Source organism: Panthera tigris, chromosome C1 (assembly GCF_018350195.1).
Source record: "Panthera tigris isolate Pti1 chromosome C1, P.tigris_Pti1_mat1.1, whole genome shotgun sequence".
Classification (NCBI taxonomy): domain Eukaryota; kingdom Metazoa; phylum Chordata; class Mammalia; order Carnivora; family Felidae; genus Panthera; species Panthera tigris.
Window position 1 is genome coordinate 157,158,249 of NC_056667.1, and position 25,670 is coordinate 157,183,918.

The 25,670-nt window shown below is 34.7% G+C and overlaps 1 protein-coding gene across 5 annotated transcripts in view; it reads left to right on the top strand.

Moving 5' to 3' along the window:
- Positions 1-25,422, top strand: part of PPIG (peptidylprolyl isomerase G) — a 41,019-nt gene extending 15,597 nt beyond the window's left edge. For all 5 annotated transcript variants that reach the window (XM_042994648.1, XM_007074596.2, XM_015541455.2 and 2 more), the window contains 10 exons: positions 304-411; positions 1,019-1,063; positions 2,354-2,441; positions 7,499-7,528; positions 7,619-7,758; positions 18,156-18,369; positions 19,391-19,558; positions 21,219-21,306; positions 23,760-23,896; positions 24,085-25,422. In XM_042994648.1, coding sequence (XP_042850582.1) covers positions 304-411; positions 1,019-1,063; positions 2,354-2,441; positions 7,499-7,528; positions 7,619-7,758; positions 18,156-18,369; positions 19,391-19,558; positions 21,219-21,306; positions 23,760-23,896; positions 24,085-25,195 — 2,129 coding nt within the window. In that variant the 3' untranslated portion in view covers positions 25,196-25,422. The remainder of the gene's footprint in view (positions 1-303; positions 412-1,018; positions 1,064-2,353; positions 2,442-7,498; positions 7,529-7,618; positions 7,759-18,155; positions 18,370-19,390; positions 19,559-21,218; positions 21,307-23,759; positions 23,897-24,084) is intronic.
- Positions 25,423-25,670: the final 248 nt, after the last annotated feature.

The following is a 25,670-nucleotide window of genomic DNA, read 5'->3' on the forward strand; positions in this document are numbered from 1 at the left end:
ATGACCCCCTGGGGTAATGACCTGAGCTGAAATCAAGTGTCGAATTCTCAACTGACTGAGTCACCTAGGTGCCCCTAGAAATACTACTTGCAATGGGCTTTTATCTGAGATTGATTTCTACATTTCTACACTCTCCAGAAAAACACTGGTGATTTTTAAATGAACTTAAAAAAAAATTCACAATCTACATAGTTCAAGAGAGGTATATTTTACAGGGAAAAGCTTTCCTCATTAATTTTTCTTTAATACTGCCTGCTTGATTTTTTTCCTACTAAATGGCTTACTAATTTTTCTTCTCTGTAGGTGAAAAGGGGACAGGGAAATCAACTCAGAAACCATTACATTATAAGAGTTGTCTCTTTCACAGAGTTGTCAAGGATTTTATGGTTCAAGGTGGTGACTTCAGTGAAGGTAAGACTTTGAATCCCACAAAAGAAAATCATAATACTTTGTTAGGTATCATAGACCTTAAAGTTAGACAAGTCTCTAGAAGTACTCACAGACAAAAAGAAGGAGGCACATAGGAGATTTTACTTTTGATGCATGAATTAATTTCATAAATGTGCTTCTGAATTAAAAAACACTATTCATCTCGTAGTAATTTGTCAGTGTGTGTGTTTGGTTTTGTCAAAACTAGTAATCCTTAACTATAATATAGTTTTTACCTATACTTTTAAATTGTAAAAACACTGAAATTGTATTTTTAAAGACATTTTGGGAAAAAATCTAATTTTTGTTCAAAGATCTACATAATCACTAGAATCTGAGTGTTCTTTTTTCCACAAATCTTAATAGAGACTTTGTCACATTCTTAACTCTTGTATCATAGAGAAAAGAAAGTAATTTGGGATCTTGTCAGTATTGACTTTAATATCTTTTATGATTTGCTGTGAACCTTTGAGTATTTTTAATTCAAAGTCATTTAAGCACCTACTTTGTAAGAAGCATTTTGTTTAGGTGGCGCCTTCAAAGAGATTACTGTCTTGGGAGTTCAAGAGTCCATGTTTCTCATTCTTAGGGAATGGACGAGGAGGGGAATCTATTTATGGAGGATTTTTTGAAGGTAAAGATGTTTACATTTAAATTGTATTTTTAATGTTTTCTGTATTTCATTTTTCTCTATTGAATCAATAAGATTATTAAACAGTATACTAATATCCAACTACAGTCAGTGAATCCAAAAGTTAATCTTTTTGTGAAAAAATTTATATGATAGACTTTTTATAGAGGTAGGATTTTTTGTGTGTTTAGAACATTAATACATCATATTATTTGAAGGGTTTCAATGATCTATAATAAAGTCTTAGAATTATAGTGCTAGATTGGGCAATTCCACAGCTTAACCTTAATCTTTATTAAAACAGATTTAGCAATATTTCATACTAACAGTACTCACATGTTTAGTGGGTCCATTTTTCTGTGCATTTTTTTTATTTGTTTATTTTTTACGTTTATTTATTTTGAGAGAGAAAGAGAGTGAGCATGAGCAGGGGAAGGACAGGGAGAGAGTAAGAGAAAGAGAATCCCAAGCCAGCGTGGAGCCTGATGCAAGGGCTTGAACCCAGAAACCGTGAGATCATGACCTGAGCCGAAACCATAAGTCAGATGCTTAACCAACTGAGCCACCCAGGCTCCCCTTCTGTGCACTTAAAAAAAAAAAATCCCTTTGATATTTTAAACTTTGGATAATGTTTTTCTCAAATTAAAATTTTCTCTCTGGAATTTTTTATTAATGTGAAGATTATTTGAAAGACTATAAACATGAATGTGGAAATAATTTCGTATTTCATATTTTTCACTTCAGGAATTCAGTAAAATTTTATTTCATGTTCTACTTGGGTGGTTCTCATATTCGAATCCAAGATTGGAAAGCAAGCTACTCTTTGCAATAAATGATGCTGTGGCAGAGATTAAGTTAATGAGTGCCTCTCTGTGCTTAAAATAACCATATGTGCTTTTTTGTGCTCAGAAAAGAAACAGAGGAAGTGTAAAAGAATCCTATCTGGTTTCTTTCTCTTCCTTTTTTAGGAACGTTTTATTTTTTTGTTTGAATAAGCAAAGAAAATTGTGTTGTCTTTTCCAAAACGATATAAAAGACAAGTAAATGCAAATGGAAAGAAAGGGGGGGTGATAATAGTATTTGAATTTATAGCAAGGGATTGAAAATTAGATGTTTTAATCTAAAAAGGTGGAAGAAGGAATTGGTTAATATTTGATTCTTTCTTCTTTTAACCTTTTATCTAAATTTTGTCTGGTGCTACAGAGCACATAAGAAAATAAGATATGAAGAGTGAAAATGAAATTTTTTGGAGTTTATGCCTATAATATAACTGAAAACTTCGCTTCTCTGTAGATGAGAGTTTTGCTGTTAAACACAACAAAGAATTTCTCTTGTCTATGGCCAACAGAGGGAAGGACACAAACGGTTCACAGTTCTTCATGTAAGTATTTATGCTGTGATCATTTAAAATATCCCTTTTTTGGTGTGTCATTTCTCATTGATTGCTAATAAATAGGAGAGGGATCCATAATGGGGAAAATTTTTGAAGGAAGGGGAACAGTGAATTGTTGGAGAGAGTAAAATTGTTAAAAGTGAAATTGAACTGTACTGCTTAAGTTTCCAAATGATGAAGACTTGTCAAAACGACACAGGAGCCAGACTGAAGGGGTAAGGTTCCCCCTGGCCAGATTAGGAAAATTTGAGCATCAAAATAAATAATGATAGTATCGGATTATTAAATAAAATAGAAATCCAGCAGCCCGTACAGGTATAAATAATAAACGAATAAATAACAAGGGAGAAGACAAAGCTGTTTCTTAGTAGAATGTCAGCTAATAAATTTAAAAGGAATGATAGAAAAGTCACCATTTTGTAGTCATCTCCATAATGACTGATTGAGGAAAGAATTATCTATTTAGAGCACAAATTTAATAATAAGAATATTTGCAGAGTATCTCTTTATAAATTACTTGTTTACAAAGAATGAAATGCAGTTGATTCTCATTATTCAAAGATTCTATATTTGTGAATTTGCGTACTTACTAAAAATTATTTATAGCTCCAAAGTGGGTACTGCTAATGCTTCCAATTCTGAACCCCAAAAAGTTTTGGGCAGGACTCTTCAACAGTGCATATTTTTTATCACGTCCTATAGGTACAGATTTGCTCTCCTCCTCAATAGACTCTCCTTGTCTCAGAAGAACTTAATCTGTAAGCACCATATGGCTTATTCCAGTGATTTACTATTCCATATTTGTAATTCCCGTCTTCAATAGTGAAAAACCTGGCTCCCATTATCTTCAGAATTTCTACCCATTTGCTGAATTCTATTTAAAAACTTGCTATTCTATTCTATGAAAAGTAACCTACTAACTAGAGTTGCTATTTACTTATAGTTATTTTTGTTTTTAGACCGAGGGTATGTAGTTAAAATACTGTGTTTAAAAGTGGCTCAGATTAGTGCCTTTTGGTGTGAATATTGTGTGGTTTTGGTGTGAATTTTGTGTGGTTTTGTGGCTCAAAATATGTTAGGTTGATTTGTGTATGATTATATTTTGTTCTCTCACCATGATTAGTTTTTAGTTTTTTTTTTTTTTAAGTTTATAAAACGTGATTCAAAAAGAATACCTCTTAAGTATCGCTCCCACCTAACTTTTCACTCCATTGCCATTCCCCATTTTTTCATCCCATTCCCATCGATCCATATTAGTAACCAAACCTTATTAGTTTCTGGCTTATCTTCCTCTATTTCTTTTTACAAAAATAAGCACAGATACATATATATTTTTTTTATTTTCCTTTTTTTCTTACACAACAGATAGCATACTACATACAGTGTTTTTTGTTCTTTTCACTTAGCCATATATCCTGGAAATCACTCCATATCAGTTCATAGAGATCCTTTTCATTTATCTTGCAGCTGCATATTACTCTGGTGTGTGAATAGACTCTAGTTCATTCAACTAATTGCCTTTTTAAGGCAGTTAATTGTCTTTCTGATTTTTTAAATGAAAACAATTTATATCATGTTGGTCGTAGAAAAATAAGAACACAGATAAATAGAAGAAAAAATTCCTGTCCCCAGAATGTCTTTCTCTGCAATAAAAATGTAACCTAAATGTTGCATATACTCTATAAACAACTTTGGATACAATATAAATCTCTGCACATAGCTAAGTATTAATATTTTGATAGCTATATGTGAATCCATTGGTTGAATGTACTATGCTTTATTTGTCTAATTTTTTTTTAAGTTTATTTATTTATTCTGGGAGAGACCAAGAGAGTGAGCATGCAGGGGAGGGACAGAGAGAGGGAGAGAGAATCCCGAGCAGGCTCTGCAGGATCAGTGCAGAGCCTGATGCAGGACTTGAACCTACAAAACCGTGAGATCATGACCTAAGCTGAAATCAAGAGTTGGATGCTTAACTGACTGAGCCACCAAGGACCCTCTTTATTTATCTAAATTTTGAACATTTGGCTTGCTTCCTGGTTTTCAAACTGCTGCAGTGAACATTGTTGTACCTATTGTTTGAAGCATTTTTAACTATTTTACATAAGTTGCTAGAAGTTTACTAGTGAAATGTTTACATATTTTTAAGTCTTTCTATATATATATATATATTGCTATATAATGTACTCTAGTATCAACAGTATAGTATGCAAGTTCCAGTGTCACCAGATCCTCAACAACACTGTTATCATTTGTTTGTTTTTAAATTAAAACCCTTCCTGTGCTATCCAAAACTTCTGTTAAGTTTATGTAATCCTTCACGTATATTCTCAGAATCTTCACTCTATGTGTTGATTTTCCCTTATCTCTCTTAATTTCTAGGTAACCCTTCTTTAACTTGTGTTTTGTTTTTATTGTTTTTAAAGGAGACAACTTCAGTTTTTTAATCTTAAACTTTTTTATTGTGGCAACATATGTGATATGAAATTTGCCATTTTAATCATTTTTAAATGTATAATTTAATGGTATTAATTATATTCATAATATTGTGCCACTGTCACCACTGTTTCCAAAATGGTTTCATTGTCCCAGAAACCCATTTCTTTTTACCGTCAGCCCCTGGTAACCTCTATTCTGTTTTCTGTCTCCATGAATTTCCTATTCTAGATATACAAGCAGGGGCGCCCGGGTGGCTCAGTCGGTTGAGTGTCCAACTTCGGCTCAGGTCATGATCTCACAGTTCGTGAGTTTGAGCCTCACGTTGGGCTCTGTGCTGACAGCTCAGAGCCTGCAGCCTGCTTCACATTCTGTGTCTCCCTCTCTGCCCCATCCCCACTCATGCTCAGTCTCTCTCTGTCTTAAAAATAAATAAAACATTAAAAAAATTTTTTTTAGATCCACAAGCAGAATCATGCAATATTTGTCTATGGTTAACTCTGTGAGGAACCATTAAACTGTTTTCCACAGTGGTTGCATCATTTTATATTCCTGTCAGCACTGTACAAGAGTTCTCATTTTTCTGCTCCTCTTCAATACACTTTTTCACCAATTCGAGAATGACCATGAAAACGCAGAGTATTGGTTTAGGGGTTATAAATGAATTCTAGTGAGGAAGTGAATTTGTAAGTTATGGAATCTGTGAAGTGAGGTTTGACTAAATCTAGATACAAAATATATGTATACGTTGAATGTAACATGTAATACAAATACACATAGGGTATACACAATGGTTTTTACATCTCTAAATAGTTTAAGCAACTTCAGGTGAACATATCTGTTGTAGGAAGAAAACAGTAAGGGGTTAGTTTTACATGTAAGGTGAACTTATGAAAATACATGAACATGTTTGAATTTTTGTTAATTAGTATCATGTGGGCTTTAACTAAAGGTTAGCTTAGATTGTGTTCCTTCTTCCAAATTTCTAGTGCCTTTTCAAAAACTTTTTTTAATGTTTATTTTTGAGAGAGACAGAGTGCAGGTGGGGGAGGGGCAGAGAGGGAGGGAGACACGGAGTCTGAAGCAGGCTCCAGGCTCTGAACTGTCAGCACAGAGCCCAGTGTGGGGCTCCCAACTGATGACTCAGGAGATCATGACCTGAGCTCAAGTCGGACGCTTAACCGACTGAGCCACCCAGACACCCCATCTAATGCCTTGTTTGATAAGATTCTTTAACATAATAAATGATATACAGTGTCCATCTTCATTCTACACCAATACCAATCTTCTTAACTACAAAGATTTTAAGTTTGGTGTGGAGTAGAAAAAAAGATTTTACAAAATTACTTCATTTTCAGGACTTTTTGCTTATTTTGAATTTTGTCAAAAGTTTTAATCCAGATTTCTTCAATGTGAAGTTTGTTTGTATATCAGGGAAAATAAACTCGAAGGTCTTTGGATCTTCGGTAACATAAGCCAGTAAAGCCTGCTGGGACAAGAATCTAAACTGATAATCCATGTATTAAAAAGATAGGGATAGTCAGCCCGGCGTTCCAGAAGGTCTGAATTCTGGATTTTTGAGTGAAAGTATCCAAAACTTTTAATGTTGGCAACTAATTAAAATTTTTACAAACACTATATGGACCATTTCTGTTCTAGTCAACAGAACACATGTGAGGCCCATCTGAATATATACAGTAAGTCCCCTTTTATTCACGGGAAGTACGTTTCAAAGATTCCCCCCAGTGGATGCCTGAAACTTCATATAGTACTGAACTCTCTATATATTACATGTTTTCCTATATAGACATGCCTGTGATAAAGTTTAATTTACAATTTAGGGATAATTAGAGATTAACAACAATAGCAAAAAGAACAATACACTGTAACAAAAGTTATATGAATGTGGTCTCTATCAGAATCTCTTACTGTATTGTACTTACCCTTCTTATGATGTGAGATGATAAAATGCCTACCTGATGAGATGAAGTGAGGTGAATAACAGGCATTGTGGTGTAGTGTTAGGTTACTTTTGAACTGATAGTATGTCAGATGGAGGATCATCTGCTTCTAGACTGGACTGACCACAGGTTACCATAGGTGACTGAAACTGTGGAAAACAAAACCACAGTTATGCAGTTGATCTATGTTTTAACTGTTTAAAATGTTAAGGTTGAAAAAGCACTATTGTTAAACCCATAAACTAGTGGAATCTTTTGTTAAATTGTGGTCTGTTCATACAATAGAATTTATAAAAACCATAGAACATTCTACATGTTCAGTAAGAACCCAGGCACATGCAAGAAACGTGGATGAATGGAAATAACACCAAAATGTCAACTTTAGTTAACGTGTAAGTTCTCAACAATGAGTGGTATTACTTTCATGATCAGAATGGGTTTTTGAAAATACATTATGTAGAAGGCATCTTGAATTTTTTCTGTTCGACTTAAGGTTAATGTAATAAAATTCTATTATGTTAAAATAGCATGTGATTTCTTTGTATGCAGCTTTGTTTCCAATGCAGTTATTTTCTTTTCCTTTTTAGAGATGCTAACTTTGTTTTTCTCTGACTTTGTTTTTATTCTTCTATCTGATGACTTCCAAAGAACAACGAAGCCAACTCCTCATTTAGATGGGTAAAGATTATTTTAATTTATTTTTTGACCACTTTAAATTAATGTTAAAATTAAAAGCTTTTATTTAATCATCTTTACTTTACTCTTTAGGCATCATGTTGTTTTTGGGCAAGTGATATCTGGCCAAGAAGTTGTAAGAGAGATAGAAAATCAGAAAACAGATGCAGCTAGCAAACCATTTGCTGAGGTGCGGATACTCAGTTGTGGAGAGCTAATTCCCAAATCTAAAGGTAAAAACAAGCACGTATTTCTGATAATTCTTATGCATGCTAAACGATCAGAGACATTCTAAATTGTTGGTGTGAAATTCATACTAATGTGAGGCATTTGTGTTTTCTGAATGTCTTTTATCTTCACACTTTGTTCATTTACCACGGAGTCATCTAGTTTTCCCATTAAAAAAAAAAATTAATGTTTATTTACCTTTGAGAGAGAGGGGGGGAGTCACAGTGTGAGCGGGGGAGGGGCGGAGAGAGAGGGAGACCCAGAATCCGAAGCAGGCTCCAGGCTCTGAGTTGTCAGTACAGAGCCCAACACAGGGCTTGAACTTACAAACCATAAGATCATGACCTGAGCCAAAGTCAGACGCTTAACCGACTGAGCCACCCAGGTGCCCCTCTAATTCTCCCTTCTTGTTAATTTGCTATAATTTATCCTTCTCCTTCCACTTTGTTTTGGGGTTTTGTTTTGTTTTGTTTTGTTTTTTAACTGTAGTTGTATAAATAGCATGGTAAATAAATACTCTTCTAGAGAAAGACACAGTGAGGGAACGATGACAATTGAAGAGAATAACATAAAGAAACTAAAGGGAATAATTATTTCCCTTTATGCACTACTGAGATTCAGAAGTATTTGGAATATTTGAGAAACTTCTTTACTTAGACCAGAACATTTGAAATTAACATGACCAATAGTTTGGTATGATATTATGGAACTTTGTTTACTTAATATTTTTTTGTTTACTTAATGTTTTAAGTGTTTATATTATATATGTGAAATACGTAACTGCCATTATTTTTGACAAATATTGGGTCCTTCATTACCCTAAAATTAATGGGGTGAGATTACCTGTGTAGAAAACAATAAAATAATAAATGGACTGTATTCTTCCTGTTCTTACTAGTCTAGGGAATAGTATCCATACTTAGTTTTTCATGTTTAACGAATGTGAGAGTCATCTATAATCTTTTCTTTTCTTTTCTTTTTTTTTTTTTTTAAATTTATTTATTTTTGAGAGAGAGAGAGACAGACAATCCCAAGCAGGCTCCATACTGTCAAGCACAGATGCACGCGGAGCTCCATCGCACAACCAAACTGAGATCATGACCTGATCCAAAGTCACAAGTCTGACACTTAAGCAACTCAGCCACCTAGGTGCCCCTATAATCCATTCTGATCCTTACAATAACTCTGTACTAATTTCTCCCATTTTACAGATGAGGATAGTCAAGAAGATTAAGGTTTTTACCACAGCAGGGAACTAAGCTTCAAACCCAAGCTTGCTGGCTCCAGATTTAGAGCCTTTTCTGTTATGTATTGCTAACTCATTAAAGTCTTTAACATTCTTTTCAGAATTGCCCTAAGTAGAACATTCTGTTCTCAAGTTTTAGGTATACTGATTTCCTTTGTGTCATTTAGAAATAGGCACATTTGTTTTCTTTTAATTTAAAAACACCCAAACTAGTCATAGAAGCTTATTTTTTTAATTTTCTATTTTCTGTATTCCACTTCGATTCTGATAATTTTCTTCTCTATCATATTAAATATATATATACTTTGTAAACCATTGCAGGAATATGCTGCAGCTCATAATGGGACTGTTTATATAACTTGCTGGTATTCATAAGGCTGGCTGTCTATCTTTATGTACAAACAACATGTATAATATATGTTTTGTGTTTGTGAAGATCCAGTGAAGAATGAGATGTTACTGAGTATCTTACATTAAAAAAAACAAAAACAGTGTATTAATGTTTGCAAATTTTACACCCTGATACTGATACTTAATCGTTAAGACTGTTAGTATCATTGGAATATTTTCGTTTAAGGCATTATTTCTTCTCACATCATCTAGGAAATTTTTATCTTTTATTTTCTACTAAAAACTTGGGTTTTTTCTTGTACTTTATGTCTCTTGTGCCTCTTTAAGGTCTCTTGTGTTAGGATATATTCTCTGCTTATAAAAGTTAAGGATACTGTGGTATATATATTTAGAAAGAAATTGGGGTAATAAATGCACATTTTAAACCATAAGCATAGATTTTCTAATAAATTTGGTGTAAACATTCTTTTAGTAATAAAAGGTCAGTGTTTGAATTATTGCTGAAAGAATGAGAAAGTGAATGAGTGCACTCTTTGTATGTTATTATTTGTCTTCATAATGTATTTTCACATGTAGAAATAAATGCTAATTTTGCTGATGCCATTGTGACCAGACAGTTGTGCTGAAAGTTGATGTAGTGTCCTACTGTGTGTCCCTCAAACTCTTGCTAAGGAAGCATACCTTGCCCTTATCAGTTTTAGCAGGTGGGGAGGGAACATTTGGCCCTTTATTAGTGTCTGCCCAGGAGTTCATGTAAAGGTCAAGTGTGTTTTAAGCCATACTCCCATGCCTACCCTGTTCTGGTCTATACTGTGGAAATATGAAAAGATCTTTATATTTGAAGTCACAAAGTTTGGAACCTATTACCCTGCAGTCCTTTAATTACTATTCAGAACATTGGTCAGAATGGATTTTGTCATGCATCTATATAATCTTTTTTTAGGCAGAGCTGTGTCTCACATCCAATTTGTAAGTTTGATGGCCTCCTTACAGCTTTAAATTGGAAACAGTCAGAAAGCTTTATGCAACACTGTGGTGTTCATCATTATATTTAAAATCTTGTTTGAGAGATTTACACCCCAGTTTAAAAATAAATAAATACAGAATCTTTTTTTTTCTTTTTCTAACTTCCTGAAAGAAAACAAAAAGACTTCTGAAGAATTCTGACTGTCTGGGCCCACCTGTATATGGTCTTGGTGAGTCTGGGCAATCTTCTTGGGCCTTTATCCCTTTTGCTGTTGCAGAATTGGAAATTCTGTTTTTTGTAGCTATTTGAATATACCTGAGAAGGTTCAGAGTTAAGAAAAAGAACCTTCCAACACATGTAGGAATGGAACACTGGAGGCTAATAAAAACTGCATTTCTGTAGAGGCTGTCAAGGGACAGAATGGAGGATGGAACATAGACCACCAAAGAATGAAACCACTACTTAAGTCAAGCTGCTTACTGATTTTTCAGGAGTTGGCATGACCTCAGGTTAAAAGAGAGGTCTGTACACACCTTGACCATGCAATAAGAGATGGGGCCATTGCTATATTACATAGAGTTTTATATTACAGAAACACAAGTGCTGAGTTACAGATGGATATACAATAGATAGTTGTATGAGTAGAAGTTTTGCCTGTATGTGGTAGGAAACATTGCCTGGCAATACACAAAAAAAACAGAATGGGGGAAACAGTCAGTGAATCTTGTACTCAGGAGACGGTAAAGAACACCAGAGATTCATTTATATAGTAAGAGGATCCCATTCATTGTTCTTAACCTGGAATTAGGAGCAGTGATGATGGAACTTGTGCTGGAAGATAGTGGGATGTTAAACTTAGAAACTATCTAGGAGATGAGACCAGTAATATGAAATGAAAATACCTAAAGGAGACCTATTTTAGGAATAGTTCTATTCTTTATTCTATCCTATTTGGTGATGCCCTAGAAATTGCCTTCAATATAAAGGTTTCATGTGAAATTCATTGATATAAAATCTGTAGATCTCAAATAAAATGAATAAGGCAGCATTTTTTTTTTTTTTTTTTTTTTTTTACCTGAAATCTTTACAAGTAAAATGTTCTGGAGTTTGTTTTACTTTATCATACTAGTAGAATCAGTACCTCATTAATAAGATTACACTGTGGGGCGCCTCGGTGGCTCAGTGGGTTAAGCGTCCGACTTCGGCTCGGGTCATGATCTTGCGGTTCGTTCGTGAGTTCAAGCCCGGTGTCAGGCTCTGTGCTGACAGCTCAGAGCCTGGAGCCTGTTTCAGATTCTGTGTCTCCCTCTCTCTCTGACCCTCCCCCGTTCATGCTCTGTCTCTATCTCAAAAATAAACGTTAAAAAAAAAAAAAAAAAAGATCACACTGTACCCTACCCCACCCTCCCAAAAGGTCAGTGAATAGGTTTAGGAAATTCTTTTACATAGTGATAAGCAAATCACATAATCTAAAAAACTATCCAGAAATGGCCCACAAGTTTAAAGTGTTATTCTTTGTTATTTGTTTTCATCCATTATGATTTTTAACTTGCATTGTGGTTTTGCTTTAGGTAGTGTTTCATTTTTACCTTAAGGATACTTAAATGTTTGTTACAGATACTTTGAAATAGATTTTGTGTAAGTGGTAAGGCAAGTAGTAGGGTTTTTTGTTTGTTTTTTTGGCAGTATCCCATTATTGTCATATTGGGAAGTTTTAAAATATCTACAGTTTTTAACATTTAATATATTAATTTGGTTGAAAATTTAGAGGCCAAAAAGGATAGTCAGTCAATGAAGTCTTCTTCCAATCTCTGCCCATCAATTTTCATTCCCACATTTTGTATATTGGTCTAAATGTATGTGAATTTTGGTCACATAGAATAAATTCTTAAAAGTGGAATTAATAGACTACAGGGGTCATGCATTTGTAATTTTGGTAGACACTGACAATGAATATAAGAAAATAAATTACCTTCTGGGGCACCTGGGTGGCTCATTCGGTTAATCGTCTGACTTTGGCTCAGGTCATGATCTCATGGTGTGTGAGTTTGAGCCCCATGTCAGGCTCTATGCAGACAACTCAGAATCTGGAGCCTGCTTTGGGTTCTGTGTCTCCCTCTCTCTCTCTGCCCTCTCCTGCTCATGCTATCTCTCTCTCTCTCTCAAAAAAAAACAAACATTAGAAAATAAATTACCCTTATATACTTTGCAAAGCCACGTATTGCCGAACTCTGTGTAATCTTTTTTTTTTTTTTTTTTTAATGTTTGTTTATTTTTGAGTGAGGGAGACAGAGGGCAAGAAGGGGAGGGGCAGAGAGAGAGAGAGGGAGACACAGAATCCAAAGCAGACTCCAGGCTCTGAGCTGTCAGTACAGAGCCTGACATGGGACTTGACTCAATGAACCGTGAGATCATGACCTGAGCCGAAGTCAAGATGCTTAACCAACTAAGCCACCCAGGTGGCCCAACCAAACTTGTAATCTTTACCAGCCTTAATAGGTTAGGGTTTTGTTTTGTTTTGTTTTGTTTTGTTTTGTTTTTTTAAGTTTTATTTATCTTGAGAGAGAGAATAGGGCAGGGGCAGAGAGAGAAGTGGGGAAAGAGAATCCCAAGCAGGCTCTGTGCTGTCAGTGCAGACCACAGTGTAGGGCTCAGTCTCACAAACTGAGATCATGACCTGAGCTGAAATTGAGAGTCGGTTGCTTAACCAGCTGAGCCACCCAGGCATCACTGATGTCAACATCTTTTAATTTAAGAACCATTTATATGAACTGATTTCATTCCTTTATCCCTTATCTTTTACTCATTCTATTGTTTTTTCTTTTTGAAATTCCAAGTCACTTTCTGTTATTTCCTTTCTATTTGGAGAAATTCCTTTCGCCATTTGATTGATTGATATATTAGTTTTAGTGATTCAGCAACTCTGTACGTTACTCAGTACTCATCATGATAAGTGTACTCTTAATCCTTTTCACCTATTTCAGCCATCCTGTCCCACTCTGGTAACTATCAGTTTGTTCTCTATAGTCTTATAAGGGGTTTTTTGGTTTGTCTCTTTTTTCTTTGTTCGTTGTTTTGTTTCTTAAATTCCATGTGAGTGAAATTATATGGTATTTGTCTTTCACTGACTGTCTTACTTTACTTAGTATTAATATCCTCTAGATCCATCCATGTTGTTGCAGATGAAAAGTTTTCATTCTTTTTTTATGGCTGAGTAATATTCCATTGTGCATATACCACATCTTTATCCATTCATCTATCAGTGGGGGCAGCTTCCATAATTTCACTATGGTAAATAATGATGCAGTAAACGGGTGCATATATCTTTTTGAATTTGTGTTTTTATATTCTTTGGGTAAATACCCAGTAGTGGAATTACTGGATTATAGGGCAGTTCTATTTTTAGTTTTTTGAGGAACCTCCATACTGTTTTCCAGAGTGGCTGCACCAGTTTGCGTTCCCACATATTTATGTATTTCTTAACCATTTAACATGTGTAAAACTCTGCTGCTATTTTTATTAGTTTCTTATTCTTTTTTATGTATCATTGATGAAGTTTGAGTTTTGCGCCCCTTTCCCCATTTTTCCCATAAGCCATGTGGTTTTTCTTGTGCAATTTTTCATATATAGCACAGTGATTTATAGGAATACATAGGTTGTATAACAGTGGAACTGACTGTAATTCTTCAAAGCCTTTCTACTTTACTCTTTTCCTTATTGACTATACTCTCTTCTAAATCCATATATATACAATTTATAGTCAGTTTCTTTTTTTATATATATACATTTTTTAGTGTTTATTTTTGAGAGAGAGAAACAGTGCAAGCAGGAGACGGGCAGAGAGAGAGGGAGACAGAGAATCTGAAGCAGGCTCCAGGCTCTGAGCTGTTAGCACAGATCCTGACATGGGGCTCAAACCCCCAAACTATGAGATCATGACCTCAGCCAAAATTGGACACTCAACCCAGGTGCCCCTATAGTCAGAGTTTTTAGAACACTTAGGACTTACATGTATATTTTCTGATGCTGTTTGCTATTGAGTTCACACTTCTTGGTCTTACTTTCTAAATAGATTCTAAACTCTGTGAGGGAAGGTGCATGTCTTATGAGTTTATTATGGAATTTCCCCATAAACTCTACTATTCTTTATCTTTGTATCCTGGCATCATGGTGGGTATAGATCTATATACTGTTCAGTTAAACATATGGTTGACCTGTGAACACGTGTACAGGTTTGAACTGCATGGTTCCACTTATACATGGATTTTTTTTTTAATATATAAATACAGTGCAGTACTGTAAATGTGTTTTCTTTCCTTACAGTTTTCTTAATATTTTTCTCTAGCTTATTTTAGGAATACAGTATATAATCCATTAACATACAAAATATGTTACTCGAACAGGCTGTTTGCAGTTAAGTTTTTGTGGAGTCAAAAATTACATGTGGATTTTTGACTGTACAGGGGTTTGGTCATCTGTACTTACTGATCTGAGAAGGATAAAGTTTCAGTCAGATTCTCAAAATGCCTAAATCATATTTTTATTTTAGTTTTAACACAGATTTTGAGAATCCAGATACATTTTGTTAGAACTAATACTGATTTTGTCATGTCTCTATTTTTTGCCTTTTTACTCTTCTTTAACTTGCCATTTCTTTCTCAGTCATTTTCTCTCCTTTTCTGAGCAGATCATAGGAAAGGTACATGTAAACTAAATTTCACTTAAAAAGTAATATTGACAAACATCAGAAGAGGACACCTTTTTAACCTTAGAGCTTTCTAAGTTCTCTTCCAGGGCGTTTTTCCTAAAACACAGTTTATTTTCCTTGTATAGCAGATGTCATCTGGTATTCAGGCAGATTATATTACCATACAAATAGTTCCGGCATTTCGTATTGTTGTGATATCTTGCTTCGCTCAGATGTTTTCTTGAAAAGTCATGTGTGAACTAAATAATGGTTATTTGAAATATATTCAGTACATTTGGTGGGGAGAATAGGCTTGTTTGTTAAATAAACCAACTGCAGTATATTTCTCATAGGAAAGAATCTCATTGCAAAATATAGGTTGGAGCTAGTAATCATGGTAATCAATTAAAGCATTACTGTATTTATATGGGATATTTTTATTTTGCTTGCCTATTATGTGCTCTTAAATTTTTATTTAGAGTTACTTATTATTAATTTATTCCTTCAGTTGTTTTAAGTTTGATTACCCGTGGCCACCCACCCATCTCTCAGGTTTGTAGTATATATAAGTAGATGTTTCAGTTTATACATGTTTAGATACCTATTCTGCCTCAACAGTAGTAGTCTTGGCTTCAGGTTAACAATTGAACTCATGAGACAAAATAGACTTCATTCAGCACTAAGTTTATTTTCCTTTAAGAAAGGATAATACCAAGGGCGCTTGGGTGGCTCAGTCAGTTTGGCAGCAAACTTTGGCTCATGTCATGATCTCACAGCTCATAGGTTTGGGCTCCACATTGAGCAGTGTGCTGACAGCTCAGAGCCTGGAGCCTGCTTCAAAATCTGTGTCTCCCTCTTTCTTTGCCCCTCCCCTGCTTTCACTCTCTCAAACTTTTCAGAAAATGAAAAGTTAAAAAGATACACCGGACAGGAAACAGAACAGTTTATACAGCAACAACATAGTGGAGATCTCATGATTTCCAGGCAGAGCTTGTGTATGTCCCAGGCATCTCACACTTGTTATTTTCATGATCCAGAGGAACATGGCTGTGTGATGAAACCATTACCTGGTGTCCCTTCACCTTTTATACCTTGTACCCATTCTCCAATGTGTTAGCATTCATTGGTACTGGAAAAATTATTTTGGCAGTGAACTGCAAGTCCTTGGTAAAGGACATAGTAATTTCAGACCGGTTGTCATTTATCTTGGAATTAGTACACTCCTATGAATTCTGAGTTAAGGGTTTCAAGAATGATATGGCACTTGTGCCTCAGGTGTTCCTGAGGCTAAAGGAAAAGTTATAAACCAGCAGTTAACCCTTTCAGTTAAGGTCTATAAACAACCAGTAGTCCAAAGATGTGTTTTCTTTGTCCTCTGATATTTTTTTATCATGGAAAATATTAACATATACAAAATGGTTGAAGTACTATAACCAAACAACAGTGTTCATTTACCCACCTTCCAACAATTAAGTCATGGCCAACCTCATTTTACTTATATCCTGGTCATCTCTCCCTTTGTTATTTAAAAAAAAAAAATTTTTTTTTTAATGTTTGTTTATTTTTGAGAGAGAGCATGTGTGCACAAGCGAGCCGGTGAGGGGCAGAGAGAGAGGGAAACAGAATCCGAAGCAGGCTCCAGGCTGTGAGCTGTCAGCACAGAACCTGACGCAGGGTTTGAACCCACAGACCGCGAGATCATGACCTGAGCTGAAGTTGTGTGCTTAACTGACTGAGCCACCCACGACCCCCTCCCTTTGGTAGTTTAAAGCAAATTCTAGGCATAACATTTAATCAATAATTTTTTCATTATTTGATCCATAAAATTATTCTTTAAAAAAAATTGTGGTCATAGGTATACACATACACACGTACACCTATCTATATTTCTAAATATTCCTGACTGTTCAAATTTCTAATTATTTCATTAATGTTATTTTTTTTAATATTTGAATTTGAATCCAAGTAAGGTCCAGACATGGGGGTTGTAAGATTCTTTTAATTTTGTTTCTAATAGATTCCCTCTACCATCCCCTTTATGTTTCCTTGAGATTTTTTGTTGTACAAGCTAGGTCATTTATCCTGTAGTGTTTCCCATTATTGCACACAATGGATTATACTGATTGCATCTTTGTTATGTAATGTTTTTTTATCCATTTCATATAACTTTGTAGTTAGAGGCAAACTCCTGCTTCATTTATTCTTTGGAAAACTTGTGATAAAGAGCATCTTCCTTTCATCTACTGTTTGTTTAGCCTGTGGCACAGTTTATATAAGGAAAAACAAGTAAATGCTTTATACTTTATTTACCAATATGAACTGATGGATTCTAATATGTTTGATGTGTTCCAGTTTATTATAGTTCTCCATATATTGATGTTGTCCCATCTTTGGCCTGATTTCACTTTAAGTCCACCGTGGTTTGAATTAGAATACCTTTAGAGGAGTCAAACTCTATTCGGTTTGTCTTATATTTACCCAGTTCTTGTTGTAGCACACCTGGTTAACTTCACTTATTTATGTTAAGGTGCCTAGTCCTTAAAGCGTTGAGTTTGGGAATCCATTTCAATGAAAATAAAATTTCAATTTGAAATTACTTTTTGTAGAGACACCAAATCCTAGTTATTAACCATTGGTAAATGACTGCCCTCTATGCTGAGTCTGCTCTTCAACTAAGCTAAATTTCTTAATCATTAGAGGAATGCTCAGGCATTGAAACCAGCCAATGTCAGCGGAGTCATGTTTCTTATTTTCCACATTCATGTGGAATATTTTTTTGTATGTGTTATTTCTCTTCTACAGTTCTATCTCTAATCTTGGTAATAAGATAAAAAGTAAAAAACCACAAGAAGATTAGAATCTTGGACTCTTAAATAATTCTGTGCTTTTTAGAAACAATCCTTCAAATGTTTCCTAAGATTAGTGTTTTAGACCTGTTATTTTTCCAGTTCCTTAGTGTAGTAGATCAACTTTGATCTGTGAATCCAGAGACCTGTATTCTAACCCTAAATCTTGACTCCTTTCCTGTACCCCTCAGTTCAGATAGCTGGATGAGCTAAGTGTTAAGTACTGGACTTAGTGAGGATCTGCAGCAAATCTAAATTTCTGTCTAAAAAGTGTTGACCAAAAACCTTTTTGTTTTTTATTAAAGCTAAGAAAGAAGAAAAGAAAAGACATAAGTCATCATCATCATCATCCTCCTCATCTAGTGACTCAGATAGCTCAAGTGATTCTCAGTCCTCTTCCGATTCTTCTGATTCAGAAAGTGCTTCTGAAGAGAAATCAAAAAAAAGAAAAAAGAAACATAGGAAAAATTCCCGAAAACACAAGAAAGAAAAGAAGAAGCGAAAGAAAAGCAAGAAAAGGTTTTAACTTTACTTTTATAATACAGGCTTTATATTCTTATTCCCTTCTGTTTGTAAGTAAATCTATTGGGATTTTGGATCGATTATATGGCAATATGAAAATAGTGAGAAATACTCCATACCATGAAGTAGAAGACCATTCTTTAAAAATATTTATTTATTACTTTTGAGAGAGACAGAGAGCAAGCAGGGGAGGGTCAGAGAGAGAGGGAGACAAGAATCCGAAGGAGGCTCTGAGCTGTCAGCACAGAGCCCAACGTAGAGCTTGAACCCATGAGCTGCAAGATCATGACCTGAGCTAAAGTTTGGATGCTTAGCCGACCGAGCCACGCACGTGCCCCAAGTGTAAGACCATTTTGATTCTATAGTCTATAGATTAAATTTAGGTACATTCATTTCCATTTTCAGTAAAACCATTCAATTCAGTTGTTTCTCTGAACTTAGTGAAATGATCTTTTGGGTTCATAGGTTTATGTTTTATAGGAGGAATAGAGGATTAGTGAGAATTGCAGGAAACCAGTGATTATTGTCTTTATTGTTTGTAACAATCTGTCTTGCTTTTTTAGTCCTTTATTTCTTTTGTTGCTATGATAGCACAAGAGTAAAAGCAAATAATGTCAGTGCATTTACTTTCTTTTCTGTTTTGTCTGAAATAATCTATGTTTGTACTAAAACATGTTTTAATATGTCTTTTGCTTTTAAAGCAATTAATTTCTTTACCTACATTTTTAACTTTTAAATTTATCAGAGTACAGTGCCAATGGAGTTCCATATTTTAGAACCATTTTATTGGAAAATACTTTCTGAGAATGTGATAATGGAAACAGTTGGTTTGGGTTTTGGGTTGGTTTATCAGAGGAATGAAGGAGGATTTTTCCCTTTGTAATTGAATCTTTGCAGTTGGGGGCAGGTTGGCATATGTATTGTGACTTCTTAAAAAGGAAAGAAATCCCAACAGTTGGAAATTTGGGACAAGTGCATAATAACCAAATGGAATTTGTTTTGTGTGTTTTCTGTTAAGCGCATCTAGCGAAAGTGAGACTGAAAATCTTGAAGCACAACCGCAGTCTACTGTCCGTCCAGAAGAGATCCCTCCTATACCTGAAAATCGATTCCTAATGAGAAAAAGTCCCCCTAAAGCGGATGAAAAAGAAAGGAAAAACAGAGAAAGGGAGAGAGAGAGAGAGTGGTACGTGAATGTGTATATCTTATAGAGTGCCCTGCACTCTTCATAATTGAACTTTTTTTTAAGTCTTACTTTAAACAGGATTTAATTGGTGACCTTGTCCCAACATTGAAATATTTTTAATAGGATAATGCTAACAAAGGTCCTTTTTGCTAATAACTACATAGCTGATAAGATAAACTGACTGAATAATTCAAACAGATTTTGAGTAAAAAGTTACTTTTTAAAAAGTAAGCAGTGCAGATACCAAAAAGATGTGTACCAATTCCACTTCAATTCCATTTAAAACAAGCTTACTGTGTTATTTGAATATATTAAACTTTACTTTTAAAAAAGTAAGAACCTTTAATAGGGCAAAAAGGCTGTTTTCCATGTCTAATTTATAGTATTCTAGTAATGAAAATTGATATCATATAGAACTTCTTCGAAGATTTTTCTCCATAAATTCATGTAATTAGTATTAGTAGGCTTTTTGATTCTTTATAAATCATTTTAATAATTATGTGCAAAAACAGAAAAAAGATTGAGACCTTTTTCTTATTTATGACTAGAAATTTGTTGTTATAAAAGTAATAAAATTCAGAGTATCTCCCCTATACTTTCACACTACAGTAAAAATATAAAAATAAGTCTTAGTGTAAAAAAAAAAAGTTTTAGTTGTGTGAAACTTGAGATAATCTTGATGGATTGGATTGAGTTAATTTTTCCTCAAGTGTTAAGAAAGAATATTTTTAAGGAAACAAATATTGCTGAGAAAATGTTTGAACTACTTTACAGTCAACTTTTCAAAACATAACTTATATGTGTATTGTTTATGCTAATTAAATATTAACTCATTATTTTTTGAAAACAGTTTTCCCTTTTTGATGTAAACTGTGGTACTAAACCATGGTGTAAACGTTTTGTTAATTCACATCAGCTTGTGTCTGCTTACTTCTCATTAATTACTCTTCTCTGTAGTTCTTTTAACAGTGAACAAATGCTTAAGGGATTATAAGCTATTTGGAATAAGATAGTTTTAAAATTGTTCTCTCAGTGGCATCCAACCAATGCTGAGCTATATGAACTCTTGTGTTGATTTTCCTTAACACTGTCAAGTTTTTGTTTTTTGTTTTTTTTTTTTTAACGTTTATTTATTTTTGAGACAGAGAGAGACAGAGCATGAACGGGGGAGGGGCAGAGAGAGAGGGAGACACAGAATCGGAAGCAGGCTCCAGGCTCTGAGCCATCAGCCCAGAGCCCGACGCGGGGCTCGAACTCACGGACCGTGAGATCGTGACCTGAGCTGAAGTCGGACGCTTAACCGACTGAGCCACCCAGGCGTCCCCTGTCAAGTTTATTTCATCTTAAAAATGGTTATATAGCAGTGTTCCTCAGCACACAGCTGGCATTTGCGGGCAGAATAGTTAGTTCTTCCTCCTCGTGCACTATAAGACTTTAGCATTCCTGACTCGTGGCTCTAAGTACCAGTAGCACTCTCTAGGCATTGACAGTTGAAAAATGCTCCCATACTTTTCCAGATACCTACTAGGAATTGATAACATTCCTGGTTGAGAACTACTGGTTTTTAAGTTTTTAAATTAGTTTAGATCCATAAAGCCAAATTTTCTAGATTCATTTTTATAAAATTGTATGTTTTAATTTTTCCCTTGCTTCCTTCTAGTAATCCACCTAACTCCCAGCCTGCTTCATACCAGAGGCGACTTTTAGTTACTAGGTCTGGCAGGAAAATTAAAGGAAGAGGACCAAGGGTAGGTGATTCTTTTCCCAAAAATCTTGATAATATTGGCATTTATCATAATCTTCGAGTGTTTCTTAAATACTGTTTTGTACATAAGTAACTAAAATTTAGAATAGATATGGATATTCAATTATATATTCTCTTTTTATAGTAACTTCTTTATATTGGTATTTCTAAACTGAAAATGCATGGGATATTAGATTTTACATGTACACAGTGTAAAATGAAGTCAGTGTTTTGTGCCCCCATGTTACTTCCTGACCACTGTATCGCTAATCTTGTTAAAAATTCATAAAAATTAACCTGGTTCTTATATCTCATTCTCTTTCTCTTTACTGGATTCTCCCTATCAGAATTTAAATATCTTGTGCTTTCAAAACTTTTTAGAAACCGAGCTATACTTGGTTTATTATTTCTTCACTTCCTACTCATTTCCTGCTTCCTAAACTGTTTCAGTTTGTCTTCTACTGTTCTGTTGAAAATAGCACTTGCTATATGGTCAGCTACATGTCACAAAATCCAGCGAGTCCTTTCAGTCTTTGTCTTACTTAATCTCCCTCCTTGTAATACTCTTGCCCTTTGCTTCCATCATATTTTCTTTCTGTCTCTGGCCAGTCTGTTTTGAATTTCCAATGCCAGTTCATACTTCAGTAGCTAGCCTTTAATAGTGTAGTATCATGGGTTCCAACTCTTTTCGTTGTGCACCTGCTCCTTGGTGGTCTCATCGCTCTCATGGCTTCAGTGGCTACCATATATTGATAATTCTCATTTGCTCTTCTGGTACCAGGGTTTATCTGACAGCTGGCGAGTTGCCTCACAGACACCTCAAACTCTGCATATATAATCCTGAGCATAAGCAGTTCCTCTTTAGGCGTAATTCTCCCTTAGGTTCGTGTTCCGGGTGACAGATACCACCTCCTGTGTAGTTACTTAAAGCCCAAGAATGATTTCATTTCTCTGCTGTCCATCACCAAATCCTGTCAGTTCAACCTTCTCAATACTTTGAAATCCATCTGTTTCTCTCAAGCTCTACTCCCACACCTTAATTTAGTTTACCTTTGTATATTCTCTGAACTGTAAGTGGCCTTCTAACTGTTCTCATGGCAGCTCTCAAACTTTATTTTGTCTTAGGGTCTTGGACCCAAAGATTTTGTAATGTGGATTATATCTATCTATATTTACTGTTTTAGAAATTAAAACCAAGAACTATTAAAAATGTAGAAATGTATAAGCACACATATCATTAGCAATGAAAGCAAAGATACTAAAATGTCGGGTAGTCTGGAAAACTCCCCCGTACGATAATGAAAGAACGAAAGTGAAAAAGGCAAGTAACATGATTCACTGATGAAAATAGTTTTGACTTCACAGATCCCCTGAGTCTTGGGATCCCTAGATCACATTTGGAGAATCATTGATAACAATTCTTTATCTAAACAGCATCCAGAATAGTCATTTAAAAATGAAAATCTGATTATATCACTCCTTTGCCATTGATCTCAGGGTAAATCTACAATTTTTACCATGGCCTATGAGACCTCACAAAATCTAGCCCTTGCTTACCTTATCAGTGCTCTCGAGTACTACCTTCCCTTACAGTTTTTATCTTCAGCCATACTGATCTATCTTGTGATCATTTCTAACAAATGCTATTTTTCCTGTCTCAGAACCTTCAAATATCATATTTTTCATGCTTCACGTGTTCTTCCTTACCCATCCATTCTCATTTTTACTTCCTTTTCATTACCCTTGCCTTTGTAACTTCTCATACCTCATACATGTTAGTTTTCAGCTTTTTAAGTTATATTTAACTTTCCCTGTACTAAGCCAGATCTCTCTGTTACATATTCTGTGAGCACCTTGTACTTCTTTTACGCTGATTCTAATTATAGCTGCATTTATGCTTATTAGTATCTGTGATTATATATGTCTGTGGGTTTTCTAGCCTTGTAGAATACAATTTCTAAAAGACCAAAATCCAGATAGGTCTTGGCTCACTAAAGTTTCCTCAATACATGGTAGAGCAGTTGGCCATTCCAAGAGCTGAGTACATATTGGTGGAATAAATGAACATCAGTGCATTTACTCAGTTTTTCTCATAATATGGGAAATGTTTGCTTTGACACATCAAGAATATATATTTCCAAATTGGAACTTGGCAACTTGTAAGGGTTCTACTTGATAGTAGTATCACTTAAATAGGACAGTTCTACAGAGAGGACGTAAGTGGCTAGAGTTTGTGTGGCTAATGCTTTTTATTGGGAATTTACAGTATGAGTGTCTGTTTAAAGTATTTTCACCTCACTGGTTTCATACCTGAAAATTAGGAAATTTTAGTTATTATAGAGGGTATAAGAAATACCAGACATTTTACTTGAACCTAGAAATGTATATACTTCAGGTATTATTGCAGTGCTTTTATATTTTTATATGTTAATTTTTTTCCCTTTTTATTTTCTTAAGCGTTACCGAACTCCTTCTAGATCCAGATCAAGGGATCGTTTCAGACGTAGTGAGACTCCTCCACATTGGAGGCAAGAGATGCAGAGAGCACAAAGGATGAGGGTATCAAGTGGTGAAAGATGGATCAAAGGGGATAAGTAAGATTTAACTATATTATTTCAAATGTAGTGACAAGTATTTTTTTACTCTTATGCATAAAGTTTTACTTATAGCCATTTCATTTATTTCTGAATATTTAAAGGAAAATAGAATACCATTTTAGCTAATAATGGACACCATCCCTTTTCTAATAAAACTTCCAAAAAACTTTTTTTCTCATTTTTAGGAGTGAATTAAATGAACTAAAAGAAAATCAAAGAAGCCCAGTTAGAGTAAAAGAGAAAAAAATAACTGATCACAGGCATGTGTCTGAGAGTCCAAACAGAAAAAATGAAAAGGAAAAGAAAGTTAAAGACCATAAATCTAACAGTAAGGAGAGAGACATCAGAAGAAATTCAGAAAAAGATGATAAATATAATAAAAACAAAGTGAAGAAACGGGCCAAATCTAAAAGTAGGAGTAAGAGCAAAGAGAAATCAAAGAGTAAAGAAAGAGACACAAAGCATAATAGACATGAAGAAAAGAGGATGAGGTCAAGGAGTAAAGAAAGGGATCATGAGATTGTTAAAGAAAAAGAAAAGTGTGATTCTAAAGGAAAAGATCAGGAAAGAAGTAGAAGTAAAGAGAAATCTAAACAGTTAGAATCAAAAAGTAATGAGCATGATCATAATAAAAGTAAGGAAAAAGATAGACGTGCACAGTCTAGGAGTAGAGAACGTGATGTCACTAAAGGCAAACACAGTTACAATAGTAGAACAAGAGACCGAAGCAGAAGTAGGGACAGGAGCAGAAGAGTGCGATCTAGAAGCCATGACCGAGATCGCAGCAGGAGCAAGGAGTACCATAGATACAGGGAGCAAGAGTACAGGAGAAGAGGAAGGTCCCGAAGCCGAGAGAGAAGAGCAACACCAGGAAGATCGAGAAGTAAAGATAGGAGGAGGAGGAGGAGAGATTCACGGAGTTCAGAGAGAGAAGAAAGTCAAAGCAGAAACAAAGAAAAATATAGAAACCAAGAAAGTAAAAGTTCACACAGAAAAGAAAATTCTGAGGGTGAGAAGAGAATGTACTCTAAAAATCGTGATCATAATAGCTCAAATAATAATAGGGAAAAAAAGGCTGATAGAGATCAAAGTCCATTCTCAAAAATAAAACACAGTAGTCAGGACAATGAATTAAAGTTCTCCACATTGAAAAATAAGGAGGATGAGAAGACCAGGTCCTCAGTGGAAAAAGAAAACCAAAAATCAAAGAGTCAAGAAAATGACCACATACATGATAAAAATAAAAAATTTGATCATGAATCAAGCCCTGGAACAGATGAAGATAAAAGTGGATGAGTGAGTTGTGTAAACTTATTTCCATTCTGTCTGAAATTTTAAGTTTTAAAGACTTGCTGATGAATCTCCTTTATGTTGTTTCCCTCTTTTCATTGTTTTTGGGTTTTATGTTTGTCTTTTTTTTTTTTTTTTTTTAATGTGGACTTTATTGAGTTGATCTTTTGATAATCTGCAACCTGGATAATTTGTACTGCTAAAGTTTTAATAAACTTGAAATGAGAAAAACATTTTGGTGTAATACTGTGTGCTGTGTTTAACTATTTCATGTATGCATTTTTGTGTTGCAACAATCAGCCAATAATAGCAAATACGCTTTTCTACATCCCAGTTTGTGTGATCAGCCAGTTCAAAACAAGGGTAACTGATTGTTGGAATACATTGTTACATAAGCTTGTGTTTCTCATGTTTAAAGTAACTTTAGAAGCCACTAGATAGAAGAAATCTTGTGTAGATTTTCTGACTGCATTTGTAATAG